Source organism: Trichoplusia ni, chromosome 15, assembly GCF_003590095.1.
Source record: "Trichoplusia ni isolate ovarian cell line Hi5 chromosome 15, tn1, whole genome shotgun sequence".
Classification (NCBI taxonomy): domain Eukaryota; kingdom Metazoa; phylum Arthropoda; class Insecta; order Lepidoptera; family Noctuidae; genus Trichoplusia; species Trichoplusia ni.
The window spans coordinates 8,201,044-8,219,212 of NC_039492.1; the positions used below are offsets into that span (position 1 = coordinate 8,201,044).

An 18,169-nucleotide genomic window follows, 5' to 3' on the forward strand; every position below is an offset into this window, starting at 1 on the left:
CGAGCACACTTTCGATTTCTGTACGTATATAAATATTGAATTCGTAAAACAAAGCTAAGTTGTGACAATGAAAAGCGGGCGCCACTTCATTTAACTTTCAAATACCCCTTTGAGCTGCGGCTTTATGAAAGGGAATTCCTTTTTCCGGGCTCGATCCGGCGCGGATAAAAGGCACGTTAACTGAAGCTGAAAGCATCCTACGCTTGCCTATGACACTGATGACAAAGAAAACTAAGTCGGAGACGCACTTCAGATGTTTCTGAGATTTAATCGACGAATATTGATTTTCGTCTCTTGAGATTCATTTTGACTGTAATATAAAATCGACTTAAAGACATGTAGAAAAGACATATACAATCCAGTTAATAACAAAAAAGTACGACTTACTTTTCTACTGGACTATTTTGTTACAAACTCATAATTCGAATGACCTACATAAACCCATTGTAGTATTGTGAGTGAGTACCTGTAATAGTATTCATGTTTAAAAATAGGAACACGTTTATACGTAAGCTCCAGGAGTCGTTTGACAAAGTTGAGACGCACTCCTTACTTTATACCTCAGGGAACGATTTTTCTTAGGAAACTTGACCGTACTTTGTGAGTGGTAAAACATTAGGTTACGCTCATTTTTCTGAACCTTCCTTACATAATTTAGTATAAGTTCGTCAAGTGTTTGAGATGTACGTGGTATAGAGTTATGTGGAGCTATGCAAAGTTCGTAGGCAAGTCCGAGGCGTGGGACAGGAACTGTGGAAGAGCTGGCTGAGTGCCAGACTATGCTAGCTCACTTCCGACCATACTTCCCTAATATTTCTTTCAAAACTCAGTCGACTAACGCCCCAGCGGATCGTGAAAATAAACTAAAGCTTAAACTTCGGCAAATAAGAATATTTCTGTAATGGCTCATTGAAAACGTAAATTTATTGCGTGACAATATGTTTCTGTGTGTTGTCGTTTCAATTGTGGAAAGTTACTGCCGGCTTAGTGTTTTGTTTGGCAAGCGTTTTATTAGTAGGCAATGAAAAATTAGTTCTTTTATTAAAAGTTTTGTCGTTATAACTGCGCGTATACTGGGTTATTATATAAACTTTCCATAAATTAGTTGAATCTATTTTGTGAATTGTGTCGTTTGAAATTATTGAAGCAATTTGAAGGTATGTCCTTTCTATTCTTAAGTCATATAATAATCTAGTTTAATGCAAACTCTGTGTATCCGTTTAATAAGACAGACTCTGAATAAGAGTACGCTAATATTTGGATATATTTACCTATTTTCACCAAGGTATTTTAAATGGAAGTAAAAAAACTCAGATTACACAAAGACAGCGTACAATATGTTCGATTGCAAACGCTGATATGTTTGTTCATTTTGTTACTTTATTTTCATCTTTTCATTTTACTCCCTGTGAATATAAATAGTGATTCATTCGCGATAAAATTATATTTAGATTGCAGAAACTGATGTTATATGTATTGATATACTTTATGCACATATTTATTTAAGGAATATCCGTTGAACAGGAGTCAAAACATACAACACGTTAATGTTGGCAAAACTGCGCCTAAAATAATGTTATTTGATTTATATGTAAAATAAATAATTACAAGACACGTCATAATCATATCATATTAGAATGATGATGTAGCTTTACCACAAGACACGTTAAAATGTATGGCTAACTTTAGTATCACAACATTAATTCTCAAAGAAGCGACTATCACTTTCAACTCCAATCAAATCATTTTTCAAATAAGGAACAAAAACTATAAATAACTAGATATGTCGAAACTTTTAGCGCCCACCTCTAAGATAGGTAGAGCACTGTATTTAAAAAAAAATGTACATATATTACAACACTACTACCTATATGTATACATATACCATGATTTGCTTACGTATACAAGATTATATAGAGACATTTCCACCGCAACGATTTTTTCTTGAATGTAGAGCCCAACCAGTGTAACACTTAAGCTCGTAAAGCTTTGAACCTTTGGCGAGCGGCGGGAGCTTTGACTAGGTACCTGCTCTGGTGACTCTCCTTTCCTACATAAGTGTAGAATTAATGAATCCAATTACATGTTTTCATAAAGTACATATTTTTAATTAGAATAAAGATATTTATAGAAGTAATATGTAATTTCAATGTACAAAGTGTGACTACACATGTATCGCGAGCTCATCAATTTGGCAAGTAGATTCTAGCTTTCACAATTCAGTGAATGAAAATAACATTGTTACATAATTTACTGTAATGAGAAATTAATATACAGGTATTAATGAAATGCCTACGAATTATCGTCTGAAAAGGAAAACAAAAATAGAGACAACAATATAGAGGCACAAAAAAATGTCAAAATTGAAAGCCTTGTGTTGTCGATCGATCGATACTCCGGTTTAATTAATAAACCTTTTCAGGCACAATAAATCTCCGATTAGGCAGCCGAGGATACCTTAAAGAAAAGAAAAACACAAAATTAATTAATCTATACATATAATAAAATTGTAGAAAAGTGAAAACTGTACATTGAATATTTTTAAAAAAGAATAATTGGAGGGTGGTCTAGGAACGATTCCGATGCCGAAAATATGATTTTTAGAATTTTTGTCTGTTTGTCTGTATGTATGTCCGGAAAGATCTCGGAAAGTACTGGATAGATTTGATTCATATTTTCAGAGAACATCAACAAGAGGTCCGGTCAACATACTTTTTACTTATTATCTCGCTTTTCGTTACAGGGGGTGAGCAGGAGCCTTTTATATCTATACACAAATATCAAATTATCTCATAAACTACTGAATATGTTTCGTTCAAATTTTGCATGAAGCTTATCGTACACATGATACAACAAATATACAAAAACCATAACGCTACTATGCAGGGGGCATGAGCAGTAAAGTTTTAAATTTTTAGACTCACCCGTAACATCGTGTAATACAATTATGAAGTGTATTTTCACCCCATTGAGTAGTAGGCAGCACGGTCATCAATTTACTCAAAAAACATCACGCTATTTATCTTAAGACTTTTGGCAGAGCAATAATATATTTTTTCGAAAGTAAATCATTTTCACAAAATCAGTCAATTTATTCTCTTTCAAGTCTAATGTAGACCTAGCGCGACAATAATTAAAATAAAAGAAACATAAACTATTAATACTTTTATTATTATTCTTTTGATGCAAATGTTACTTCGTAATCGGTACATTCTTGAAACAAAGGAACTTAAATTATTTTTATTTTTATTGGTGTACTAAAATTACTCAAGTTCAAATGTGGAATGCCGTAATATGATTTTGTGTTTATTTACGATAGGTGTATATACCTATGTCTTTAGCTCGGTAATGTTGACGATGCTACTTCAAGATAAAAGAATTCGTAGTGACACTCAACCCAAAGTTGCATGTAGTTCACATTGATCTCATCTATAATTATGCATAACAATAAATTACTGAACGACACAGTTAATTATATTACCTTGGTTCATCTGTAACAACTAGCAACAAAAATATAAACTTTCAAACAAAAAAAAGCCTTTCAAATTAATGAAATAAAGTTTTCTTAAATTTGCAACATTACATAAGCCAAAACTATTTCGGATAGAAAAGCCCAGAAAACTTGCATAAAAACTTCATAATAGGTATGCAATGTGAAAGATCTATAAGACCAAAGCTATCAATGAATAAGAGCGTACGCTAGAAGGTTTTTGACATTACGTATCTATTGATAAAACAATGTCTACTGATACCTGGGATTTTTCAATATTTTAACGATTTGATTGGTCTACATCCGCCATTACAGAGAACGCATACGTGGCCTTTCCAAAGATTCCTTTAACAATTTATTGTAATCTCTACTTATTTAAAATTTTCTTCTATCGTAGCCTGGTAAACACAGGGGAAGGAACGAGACTGAATGAGTTTTTGAGATCCCAAAGCTAAGCCGACGAGGATTAGAAACATATTTTTGGAAATTTCTCCAATAAGGCTGATAATAGCGTGTAGCTATCAGCACTTACATCCGTTATACAATGTCTGGAAGATTCATTTTGGTTGTCAGTATCGACAGCGTAACCTCATAACCAACCTCATGTAGTCTTTATTTAAGTTCCATTTATGCAGTAGGGATGACGGTATTTTACTTCAATGATCGTCAGGTAGGTTAACGAATAAAATACGTATTTTTTCTTTGTAAATTGGTACAGTAAATAGAACTCATGCGCATGAAGTCACTTTTATGTTCATATTTTGCTTTGTCGTAACATCACAAATTAGACATATCCTATACTTTAGATTTTTGTCATCGTCAATTTAAAAAAAAGTGGTGTCTGATATTTTTTTTCACGCTATTTATTTATCAGCAATTTAAAGGCAAATCATGATCAAAACACCAGGGGGCCAAGGTAACACGTTTAACAACCTTTTTTATTTTGGAAATATTCCAAATGTTTGTGAGGAAGATCAGTTTTAATATTAATAACAACGCGATGGAAATGCACATGTTCTAAATAATACAAAAATGTTTCGTTTGTTATGAAACGCCGGGAATTCGGTTCACTTAACATTTTTTGTGCGCTGAGTGTGATTGTAAAAATACGAGGGTACGACGTGAAATAAACACTTGGAACGGAGATGCATGTCGGACGCCGGGTTCGTTATAAATGTGATTTATATTCTGTTTATTAATTCGCAAGTTGCAAGTTCAAAAACTTTTCAAATTCTGAAACTTAGTCACAAGATAGTGCTCACAGTATGCACCCGTGTTTGGAATGAGCTCTCGAAAATTATTTAATTTGTCTGTATTTAAAGTTGCTACGTATGAAACTATTTATGTAAAATGGTTTGATAATCGTCATATTTCGAGCATGTATAACGGTCAATGATGACAGCCATGATGACAAGTCGTATTTCTACCGTTACAAATTAGTCGAGCATCTGTGAAACGGTTTAGTAAAACCGCGTGACTGTTGGCTAGTATAGAGTTGAATATCTTACAAAATACGTTAGCTATTGTCGGATAGGATCTATATTCTGAACTAGGCTACGTGGTCTCTGAGAACGGAGCAGACACGAGACGAATCGATATTGATGACCCCTTTATGTAGGATTTAAGGCAGGTTTGGGACGGCGATTATAGCGCTTCTTGAACACCATTTAGGTAGAAAAGAGTTATAACTATTGTAGAAAGAAAATTACAGTTTTTAACGAAATTCGGCTACTATAAGTCACTTGTACTAGGCGTTCATAAAGAACAAATATCTAAACGAATTCTATAACAAAATCTTATTAAGGTTGAAATACGATTTGTGTGTTGAACCCTTTAATTCTTTCTAGACGTCGAACCCTGAAAGTGTTAGCAAACTTCGCTTACGTTTGACTAACAACCCATTTTCGAAGCTCATCAAACAGTGACGTTTAATTACCGATTGATTGGCTGAGGCTTCAGCCTTATTTAGGTTAAATGCCGTACTATAGACGGAATGGTAATTTTTCACAATCGAATCGATCAGAAAATATTAATTGAACGTCGTCGACACCATATGTCGACGGAAATGTTTATATGCGTATGTACTAGCTCTACCGTCGATAAAGTAACCGACACGGCCGTGACTGAAACCAATATAATTTGAATAAATAAACAGTTGGATGCCGTCCTTTGACTTCGTAATAATCCCTTAGTAGCTCCTTAAATTCACCCCTTGCAAGCCATAAGATGGCGGACTGTATTAAATTAATAACTTTATGATTCATGATCTCATTCTTTAGTGTCTATCTGGTATGAACTATTTCGGACAGACATGAGACCAGTACGATGAGTGACTAAGATACGCTTTACCGTACGCTACTATGTAATGGTATGATGATGACATGGTGTAGAGAGAAGTCGTTACATATATGAAACGTTCTTTACAAATACTGAGATAACACAAATACAGAGCTCAAGGTGACATAATATTCTGTAAGGCATCATCGTTTCCTAAGCGAGCGTGCCGCGCCTGTAAAGAAGTGCGTGACGTGACGTGACATCCGCGTTGATCCCAATGCTATAGAGCACGCAACTGTCGCCACGATATTTACATATCAACCAACAGTCTCATCTCATCTTAAATTTAGAAGACATTCACACTGACCATCGTAAACCCTGATATAAATATTTACGACTGTCAAGGTCGGCTCTATTAGCGTCGGATTAACAGAGAGACGGTTAATTCTGTATTAGAACGGAACAGGGAACTAAGTCGGTTAACATTCTAAGAAAATGTGCTTTGCGACGCACTCGCGGCTCGCGGCTCGCGGCTCGCGGTGGGATGCCGATGTTGTGTTTACAATGTCGGAGTGATCGAGTTTCTTTGATGTTAAGGAGCGAATATAGCGCACTTTATAATACAGGATGCATTATAATGATCTACATCTAGAATGCGTGTATCACGCGCTCGGCCGGTGTGCTAAACGCATGAGTAACTTCAAGTAGATATCAAATTTATTTAACCATCCCTTTTACTAAAGCTTTTATGACGAGTTAATTTTTATTTTGTTGACGTTAGCCATGGCGAGGCCAAGTCCAATGACCTTTCGTTAACTAGCGTCGGAAATACTGCCACGTATATTTTCCGATCCCATTCCGCAGAAAATTCCTAGTTATTATTTCGTTAAATAAACATTTTGTCTTTAATGTAAACTCATTAAAATAATATTTTCGGTAATCGAGAACAAGGCCGTTCTTTTTAAATTTCTGTCTTGTCTAATTATATTTCACTTAAATCGTTACGTATTCAAATTAAGTCTAATGTAATATATTCAGCCGAAATGGTTGATCTGAAAAGATATATTGAACCTTTTTGTAACCAGTTTCTACATGTAGATTGCAAATACACATGCCTCGTGGTGGTCGTTAAAATTGAGCAAATTTTGCAAAGCTGCATTTTATGGAGTTGAGAGCTTCGGTACATTAGATGCAGATCACTCGACGTGAACGTAAGCAAACACACTGAAGTGTGCGCGTGATACGTTTTGTTCGATACGTACTGACGTACACTGTCGTCGACCAGTATTAGACACGTTACACAAAATAGCAATGATCGTATGTCGCTAAGTCCATTGCAGTTTACATTCGCCACTTTGATACAGTGCGCAATAGAAACAGCGTAATGCATACTCAACGAAATAAACTGTCAGCAAAACTGGCCTGTTGTATTAGAAGTCCATTCGTCCAGGTCGGTCATTCATCAATAATTCTCCCAAGCTGCGCGAAGCTCGAACACCCGTCAATAAAAGATACGAGTTTGTGCCGTATCATTTAACTGCATATAATTTATGGCTTACTTTAATCTGGCACAACATGTTGCTCAAAAGTTCATACTCCATATAATTTACTAGGTTTACACTGTTAGTACACAATTCTGACAAATGAATAGCCATAAACACTGTGTTTAGAAAGAGAAGACTGTGGGAAGTAGATGTGAACATAAATTACATGTGCAGTACGTGCGGCGACTGGTATTATCTTTTGTAAAGTTTCCTAGTTGAGGAAATTGTAAATGTCCGTCCACGAAACTAAATCTGTGATGCATACTTCGCTGCGTTACGACTTACGAGCAATTGCTACGTGATTTATACATTTTCTTAGCTGTCCCAAATAGCTGTTTTATTATTGTATTTTTATCCGACGATTTATAACTGATTACATACTTAAAGAGATTTTTATTTATAAATTTCTGTTTTGAATGGACTTTTCAGTATGAACATGGTTCATGAAATGGAAATGTGTTGAGTTACCTAGTCATTTTCCGTGAAAACTTGTGTGATGTGTTTACATTAGTCAAGAATGACATTTTTTCTATAAATTGTGTCTCTAAAACTATAACTAACTAACTTTATACTTTATGTATAAAGTGTTTGTTAGATATTTATTAGAGCATTGCATGTTTTATGCATAACAGCGATGAAATTCAGAATAGTTGTTTACCTATTTAAAATTTCATCACTTACCTACTAAATGGAATTGCTAATAACAGTTTGTATGTAGTAAATTTAGTACAGAATAGAATAATAGTAAAGTACATAATTGTTTGTTGTTGCTTACTATTAACAATTAATATTTAGCCGGCGTTTGTCGTAGGACAATGAACATGCACTATATCGGCTGCTTGCCAATATACCGTAAATTGGTAGGATGGCTCGTAAACTTGGCCATTATTGACAGCCATTAAATTGGAGTCTTTATGAGACGCGCGGTGACGGCAGCCCATGGGCCCGGGGCCGGCCGTGCGTGACGCGACGCCACTCGCATTACTAATTAACTCTATTTCAATGTTGCCCAGATGTGCTCTTAAATTAGCCATTATTTACAATAACGCTCATAATTATTAGTTTCTGTGATAAACGCCATAAAAACATTATGAGTTTTATACAAAACACGATCTAAAAGATTTAATTTCCGAAAGCTTACCCATTAACACGAACGTGTTTTCAGGGCTGAATTTGTAATATTTAATCGTTTTCGTAGGCATAAGATATGGATCTAAGCACACGCGTTTTAGTATTAACCTACTTTGCTTATACTTGGTTTTCATGCTGACCAATGTACTTATAAAATAATGTATTTATTTCTATGAAATATTTTTTACACTTTGAACAAAACTGTCCGAACTTTATTACACCAGAAAGCTATGTAAGTAACAAATGATTTATGGTGCACACGACTCATATCGATATTAGATGGACGTTATTGGGTGAGTCTCCAAACGACTGTGCGTATTGCTAGTAGTACGTCACTATTCAAAATGTTTGTTGCTGTTTTCAAACCGTTGCACGTAGGGGAAACAAATGTATCCAATACATACACATCTGGTCTATAGATTGTGTTACGTCGAATCGATTTGCTTATTTAAACATGCCCAAGTTTTTATACCCAAAATATAACAGGATCTCTCTTTTATTTCACTAGAATTCCGCTCATGCATGGAAGTGTAATTTCTTTATGTTTTACAATAAGACTTCAATTACGGTCATACAATTGTTTACGACCGGATGGCGTAAAATCTATTTTATAGTGTTATAAATACAGTTGCAATTTATTAGAAAATTATATTCGACAAACCACGAAATGTTTACAACTATATTATTAACATTGTGTACATAGTGTTATGGGTTTAAAAATAGAATAATATCCATCTGGGCCATAAAGGTAAATAGTAGAGATGTTAAACGCCAACTCGATTATACGATTTAGCCGTTTGTATACGTCCGTACATTAGCGCTGAAGCTTGCCTCGTATATAAATGTCTAAACGAGAAGTTACGGCTGGTTCATTATTTCTTTAAAACATATCACGGAGCGGTTTCCCTCGGTCGTCATCGAGAGTCTTGTGCACGCTCTCCTATCGTCGCACAACTTATCGCAATTTTGCATTACGTATATTGATTTGTATATCGAGCTATAATTATTTCCGTGTATAGATTGGTCATCAATCATGCAGGCATTTTAGACGCAGCGTCTCGTGATAGATTACTGAAATGATGGATTATGGTGTTGCTATTGAATTTAGAAATAGCAACAATATAGGGATGTGCCTCTAAAAAGATAGAGCATGCGGGATTTCCATAATAATTTCCTCATGTTGAATTTTTCACGACTAACTCTAAAAGTCACGAGGATCTTCAATAAGTAATTAGGTACTAAATATTTGTACAAAAATACATTTCTTATTCTTTATTTGTATTGCGTTTAATTAAATGTATATGTGTACCGTAGCTTCTCAATATTTACATTTACAACATTCATTTGCACTCACATTCTCGTTCATTAAAACTAAACATTTAGGTAATCCGAATAAGTATTCTACAGTGTTATTTCACAGAATGTTACAGAAGGTAATATCTATTAAAAGCGTTTGGAACGACCGTTTGAAAAATGACTCTGCACATTTTGCTGTAACTTGTAAGTGAGTGTGACAAAAAGTCGTGTATTTTGTTTATGTGGAATATTAGCGAGCTCGCTACAGATGTACGAGGCGGTCGCCTGTCGATCGATGTGCCAGATGAGTCGCGGTCGCATCCTACAGCTACTTCGGCAAAAATATCTCCACTCGGCATATATTCGTAATAGCCCGTACATACGTATGTATAGTGCGGTATACGCGTATCTAATACCGATGCTGCTCGGACAAGAGATAGGTCAATGTCTCGATCCAGATCGAGCGCACTCCGCCCACTCTACATATCATGACTGTCATTGAATTATATAATTTAAGTCACGAGAAATTCGAAAATACATATTTCCTAGAGAAAACGAATACCTATCGAGAAGATTAATATGGGATTATATACAACATAAAACATCGGCGCCGCAAACAACGTGACGTGTTGCTTTTTTAAGTGGGTATTACTGTCTGGAAATTGTCAGTGGAATCGGAGTTTGAATGGGAATCAGAATATCGGCATGCTCCGCGAGTGACGGTATAGTTAATATTAAACTGCCGCGTATGATATGCGGTAGCCCTGTATCAAGGCGAGGACGAAAATACTCGTCTTGACCTACGTCGCCGGCGCCACACGTATCCATGTTATTTCGGAGACCAATATGTCGTAACAACGGTGTCGATGGACTTTTACATACCTTGTCTAGTAGTACATGTGATTTGTGAAAGTACTACATTTATCAAAAAAAAAAACAAATTCTTTGACTGAAGTTCAAACTTAATTCCCATCAGGCGTGATCTAATTAAACACAGAAACCTGTTGAAAGTTATGACGGTTAGTTGGCACTAGGTCCCTTAATTTTTGTCTATTGTATTTTTCACTTTTGTAGCTATATCGTGAAAGTGTAAAAGTTCCCCTTCAAAAGTTGAGGCACGCAACGCGGCATCATGCAATCGTAAATGCCACCCTCGGGACGGTCACGATCACAGCCAGGATCCCATGTTTTGTAACCTCCTTACTTTTATAAAAATAACGTTTGTTGCATGAATATTTTATGTACACGCAAAAATACACGTCAAACAAACATTATAAAGTAAACATTCACCATTAAGTGGCTAACCTAACAAAGGGAAAAACCCGGCATGATGAAAACAATGTTTACGATGGAAGCTTCGGAGGATTGGTTTTGACGATTGAGTCACAGTTGAAGACCCTGTAACGATGCTATGATTGTTGTCGCTGTCATTTTACGTAGTAAACGTTGTTTTGGAGCTTGGTTGGTTGGTTGAGTAGCGGGAGACAAACGGGAAGAACATCGCAAGCCGTGCCAAAAACACTGGTCGTGCTAAATGCGGAGGGCCACGTCACGCGTGAGTTGCGCGCAAACTGTCACGCGTCGCCAGCGCGAGCTTTTTTCAGTTTCATAATTACTTTGTGTTTATCCTTGTCAAGTGCAACTGACAACCTCTCTATTTACAACTAGAATTAAGCTGTTAAACGTAATTAGTTTGGCTAAAGTAATACCAGGAGAACATTTGCAAACGTTTAGTATTGCAGCTATAACTTGTATATAAATTATTAGTTGCTTGTAATGTTTAGTAAGTAGTTTCATCATGGATTTTCTTAAATGTTTAGATCCGTGATTTAGAACTCGTCTTGACTTTACCACATATTTTTTGAATCAGTACTTTCTTCCGCCAAGTCTTCTCTAAAGTATGTTGAGGTCGGTCGTAACAAATTTTAATATTATATCAACATTTGACCCCTCTTGTCAAAATTTGGTAATAAATGTTAAAAGTGTTTTTTGATCCAGTCAGCATGATTTTCATTTTTATTCTAGTAACATTAAGTGCCATTTTTGGTAATAAGATGACTGGTATATTTTATTTTCATGGTATCGATTTCCTCAAAGCACTTAAATAGTAATGATTTCTTTATATGTAGGACTGGTAAAAATCCCAACTGGCATTGTGGCAAGACTTGATTGATGCAAAATATACATTGTCGTTAAGAGGGTGTCATTTTTACAAAATATTTCAAATCTTTCATCCTGATAACTTATTTTCTTAGCCTTAGTACTAAAAAAAGGGGGATCTACTAGGTGTAGAGTTATACATCTACATTCGTGTTCACTAATTAGATAGTATTTGTTTTATTTCTCTCGGGACTCAGACCGACTTGCTATACAAACAAGCTTATAAATAATGATTGTGGGCACTTCAATCGCATTAGCCCTGTTTACCTGAATCCGTACAAACATGAAACAATGCTAATGTTACTTATTACCTAGATTTGAATAGCTTTTATGATATTAAAGCGTAAATGCCTAATTATTGCTGTTTATTGCTAGATAAGTAGTAATTGTGATAGGATTACGTATTATCATACAACAGCTTTTTTTTATTCTAGCAAAGGTATTTGTACAATAGTAAAGGTTTCAATATAATTTAAACAATCAATCTGCAAGCTTTCTGCAAAAGAATATGTACATAATAACACTCCGAATTCTGTTTGGCATAATATTGCATATTCTATACATAAAATAACAATAGAATTTACGATTCAATCAAAAACAATGTAATGCAAGACGTATCTTAAATTCATATTTATTCGTTTTGAATATACATACATGTAAAGTGAAAATACTGAACAAAATGCCAACACAATATTACGTAGTGTTTATTACTTTATTTTTGCACAAATATACAGAAAATCGATGTATATAGATTCTTGTTGGACTTTCTCTTTAACTTCTAGTTTTTGCTCTAATACTCGTATTTAGGAGTGTGCATGTTAGATCATTTCGACATTTGACAAACAACCTAATTTTTTTTTTTATCTTTTTACCATGGGAAATCCTTAAGGAATTTCCCGTTCTGGGGAAGTTAGCGAGATTTACCAGTTTTTACCAGCTAAAATAACTGGATTGCGTCATATTTTTCTTGTTTCTCGTACTACGGAAATAAAATGCAAGTTAACGCGGTACCAAGCAAAGGAAACTCGAAAACCCTGGTAAGCTACTTAAGTGCCGGGTAACACTGCGGGGCGCAGCTAGTAGTGTAGTATAATGTGTACCCAGGTGGCGCCACGAAGGGCCAGGTACTGTCGTAATTGCCGTCATTACTTCCACAGCCACTCAGAGTAATTCAATTCAATTTAATGGACTGATATAGTTTTTCAATTGTCATTCAAATTTTAAACGAAGTGAATATTATTTGTTGGAAATAAGAATCCGGGAGCCCTGGTCCATTTCTATAATTGATTACTATCAAGGTTTTTTCCGTGAGTCATTTTAACTAGACGCCCAAGAATTTTCTGTACGGAACCCTCGATAGTGGTAACTAAGAGAGGTGCACAAGATGAAATATGTTGGGTAGATGATTTTCAAAAAAATATTACTAATGGAGAAATTAGCCAGAAGTAATCAATGACAAAACTGGACCAGGGATCCCGGACTCGTTATTAAAGAAGAGTATGTTGATCCATGAGTTCGCTTGATTATTTAACTTTAACAGTGTTTAAACCTCCTTGGTTTCTGACTATTTATACATGCGGATTTCTAATTCATAACGAACTTTGGACCGTGTGAAGAATCTTTCACTTTCGTTATATTATTGTGACTCCGTAAACAAAGAATCATTATGTATTGATTACATGACGGTTGCGCTCATAAAGGATTCAAACTTGCGACCGTTGTTAGTTCCCTATACATATCGTTCACGTGGAGTGTGTGCGTGCCATATTGTGAGGCGGGCTTTGATGAAGCTGATAGTGTTCTGAATAATTATTATTTAAAAGCATTCCTTTGTATTCCCATGCTATACCTATCTTAATAACCTCTATCTTATCGTGGGAATATTATAGAGTGTAATGTATGGAGATACGATTAGGATGGCCTGATTGACACCGTTCAGTTGGGGCGGCTTACGTAATAAATTTTATGAGGCTTGTCCACACTAGGTACACCATTAACGTGAAAACTGATGTTTTATTTAAACAGTTATCACGGTGCAATAATTTCAATTGTCTGTGAGCTCATCTGGACCAACGTAATGATAGTCATAACGACATGATTATAGTTCCAGTGTCCGGCGCAGCTCGCAGGGGTGGCACACAACCGCTCCTCATTTAAAACATGATGTATCGCTCCATAATTGCCGCTCGATTGTTGTTCATTATAATCCCATTACCCGTTATCTTCAATAGCCTTACGTTTTGCGTGATCGTTCCACTTACATTGTGTGAATGGCTAATGATCGGTGAAGTAACATTTATTGGGTAATCTTTTTCAGTTATGCTACATGGTATAAAAGGCTATTAGGCGTTGTAGTCAGGTATTATGCGGTTGTCGTTCAAAGGCTGGTATTAAAATGGTTTATTCATGCACACGTGCTCTGGATTCAATTACTGGAAGCTCAGCGTAGAGGGGTTGTGGAGGCTATATTAACCGGAACGGGCCGGTGGGCGGCGCGGGCGCGTCGATAAAGGTCAGAGGTTATCGGAACGCGTAGCACTCTGCTACAAATCGGTTGCGCTCTACGCTTCGTAGCACCCCGTGTAACGGCCATGCTACGAGCGAACCAATGCGCTTATGGAAAGCTTGAATAATACATAACGCAGGTCAGTACAAATGGAACCGATTTGTTCAGTATCGTACATTTGAAAACAACGTGCCATGTGTTGCTACAACATACGGTCCGTCAATATACATAATGTGAGCTACGGGCTACAAAAAATGCTTGCCTTATTGTGTTTTGGGTATATTTGTATTTTTAGCGCAATATAAAGTTTCAGTTGAGCTCTATAATTCATTACTTTGCGGAGTGCCATATTGTAGCAGTTTATTTTTCGCTGCAAAATTTAATTTGCCTATTCCCGCTGGGATGTAAATCTGTAATAGATCTCGCTGGATCGCTGGCTGCAGCCTCGTAAACTTGGCAGCAGGTTTAAGCAGTCGTCTACAATATCTAGCAATGTTATCGCGCGGAACACTCGCGTGCACATAAAGAGAGCAATTTAGTTACGCTATACGTCTGTAGCGCTATTGACTCGTAAATAAAAGTAGCAAGGCGATGATAAAAGTTAGCGAAGCAGCTTTAGCTTATTTACTAGTGGCGGCGGCTGTCCCGTTCACGACTTGAGATCAATACGGAGCCTGTCTCCACCCTCGTCCCAAGCAAGCCTATTAAGCAGCTGCGTAGTTCCGTCCTGCTCTTGCCGGCACAAAATATAGAAAGTAACAGAATTACCAAACTCATAATGTATTCCGAAGAGTTTATTTATACGTTAGGTTACTGGTATAATTTGTAGTAGGGCTGTGCGGCGGTAGGCTTCCCAGACAGAGTGGCGTCGAGATAATGGCTGGCTCCGGATACGGCGGCGTCACGTGACCTATATACTGCACTAAGTATATAGGCCAATAGAACTTTCGCCGCCACCAGAGCCATTACCACTACAAGACTCTAGTTCTGTTCTTATTGGAGGGAGCGCTCCGTGGTCGGGGCAGATAGAGGACATTTACTCTGGTTTATGATATATTAATGTTACTTATAACGTCTGTTACATTGCGGGTACAAGGAAATCTTATCCGGCTGCTAAATGTAGTGTTCATGACCGCCGCATTATCCCGGCGACCGTTGTTGTATTTATAGTTAGCTGAGAGACAGATAGTCTGCGACATCTCGCACTCGCAGTATAATTAGGTTCACCTTTGATTAGCGATGCTATTATAAGTTGTGCTACCTGAACGGTTATAGCACCTACCGTAATAGACTGGTTTTATTTGAGACTCGCTATCGAAAAAAATATTTAGATAGAACCGTGTACATTTTAATCTTTACAAATACCGTGCCGTGTTCATAGTATTCGTGCTAGGGCCTTTGATGTAATTTTAGTAAGTAGGTTAAATGAATAAAGTGACCAAAGCATAGAAAGTACGATTAGTAAGTTGCTAAATGTGGGAGCGAAATTAGCTCAAACGAACACCATTATCTGATAAAAATAATGTAAGAACATTTTTGAATGCCATTTATATTCTTAAACGTTGTACCCACTTATGTTAATAAGCCTGTGTAATGATTAGGAAGGGCGCAAATAAAGGGCGCATACACCTTTTATTTCTTTGTTTTTAGGTGTGCTTACATAACAGGAGAGGCCTCAGGGAGAGTACACGTACGAATAACATGACATAAAATGTTTACGACCCCGCATCCGGTTCAAAAATATTGTTATGTCATTTCATACCTATATGCAAATAAACATGGTAAATGCGGTTGTCCATAAAAAACAATGGAAAAAAAATCTTCGGTTTGACATTTTGAAATAGTTGATGATGATGTAAGTATTTGGTTATGAAGCAGGGTAATTATACCGAGATATTTAAGCGTCGGTATTATGAGTACTAACTAATTATGCCCGACTTTCTTACAAAGTAATCGTTTCATGAACGTAACTTTGACATTTAGTTACTAAGAGGTATGTAAACAATAGTTACCCCCGCAGACAGAATCGCTACGATCTATTGCTTGGGGCGTAGCGCTCGTAGCGAGAACGGCTGTGGCCAGGCTCAGTCGACCGCGGTAGACATCTGTCTACACTTTTTGCTCTGTACAAGACCCCTCGTTCAAGCTCGTAGATATTTCATAGCCTTAAAATATTGCTACAGTAGCGTAGCAGCGGTCGTAGCAAATGAATTATATATTTGAGCCCGTGATATTGGGCGTGAGTAAGTGTCTTGTATAATACTAGCGTCCAGTGTCGCTGATTTTTTTAGATGTACATAAAAAGGTTAAGCTGAATCAACAAGAGTTAACAAATGGCTCGTAAGCAGGCAGGTTTCCCTTACTCAAACTTTATTATTTCTATTCGATATTTGTTATTTCGTAGGTTTTGAATGTTGTCTAAGAGGTATGATTATTCAATAACAAGCGAACTACGTATTTTTATAAACACAATTATTATTGTGATTAACTTCATGGTATCAAACAAGTTACAAACCCAGTTACGAACGTATGGATTAAAGCGATAACATACGTAGCAACTCTATTTGTATAAAAGTGCAATAACGCAGGCAGCAGCCGCCTGGTGTTATTACATAACCCTAAACTAGGTAACCTATTTACTTTTACAAGTTGAACGGCAAAGCGGCAAGTATTCTTAAAATAGAATTTTATTTTATAAAAGCTCCATCGTGCTCGTGTTTTCCGCTCTTCAACTGTTTTGAGGACTGACAGGCGGATATTATTTGAAAATTATAACTGTAAAGCTTAACTCGAGCACTTTGATAAAACAAGTAACAAAATTTAAATTGGAATGACATGTATATTTTACATATGAGATTACATTTTAATGGGTTAAGTACACATGTGTATAGGTATTAATGGATCATGTAGCAGAATGGTGCCTCATTTGACAAAGAAAATACCAAGTGTTTATTTATTGATTCATAACCAGGAATACAAATAAAGGGTAGACAAATGAATGTTGTGGAGGACGTTACCATGATGTCTATTATTAGATTAGGGTCGGTCAGAAGCTTGATAAGCTCGGGTCGCGGGGCGCGCCACGCGATCCGGTAATCGATTGCTGGCCGCCCACTCACTCTCGATGCTCTCCTAGTCTTGTACAAACACCCACGGTTTATTTATTTTACTTCGGTAGTTTTATGAAGGCCTCGATGGAATAGTAAATTAGGATCTTGACTTGTTTATCCTCCCGTCCTCCCCTGTTATGTGACTGATATCGCTTTTGTTATTCAAGTCCAACATTGCGTAGCTTTTTATTACGTCGCTCAATAATAGTCTGACGCATTATAAATATAAAGGTTTTAAGAATAATACTGTCTACATTTTCTACAAAGAATAATTTTATTACTTAAAATGTATAAAGGTTAATAAGTAACAGACGGACAGGTGTTATGACATACTTGTTGAGCTTTTAATGGTGTGGCGTATTATGAATAAAATATGAAGTGGGCTTTTTATTATACTAAAGTTTACAATATTGTTTTAAATGATGCTTATTATGACATTTCACATATTATATTTTTCATTTTTGTTTTATCGTCTGGGATTATTTGTGGGATGTTTCAATCAATAAATATTGACGTCTTTTGAACAAGTAAAGCAGCGACATTCAACAGAATAGCTAACGTCAAGTTACAGTCGATCGATTCGGTTGGTCTGCTTCGAATTTATTATTTAATAGCTCTGCCTTTGTTGTTGCCTCGGGTACTCGCTCGTTGACAT

At 36.3% G+C, this 18,169-nt stretch overlaps 2 protein-coding genes across 3 annotated transcripts in view; one reads left to right on the top strand and one right to left on the bottom strand.

The window, feature by feature from the left end:
* The window catches only part of LOC113501356 (potassium voltage-gated channel protein Shab), a 45,562-nt gene that overhangs the window by 14,937 nt on the left and 12,456 nt on the right, over positions 1-18,169 (top strand). The window lies entirely within an intron of this gene.
* LOC113501357 (N-alpha-acetyltransferase 60) overlaps positions 1,615-18,169 on the bottom strand; it is a 34,563-nt gene continuing 18,008 nt past the window's right edge. Inside the window, exon 6 of the mRNA XM_026882491.1 lies at positions 1,615-2,457. Within this exon, the coding sequence (XP_026738292.1) occupies positions 2,406-2,457 (52 nt within the window). The 3' untranslated portion in view covers positions 1,615-2,405. The remainder of the gene's footprint in view (positions 2,458-18,169) is intronic.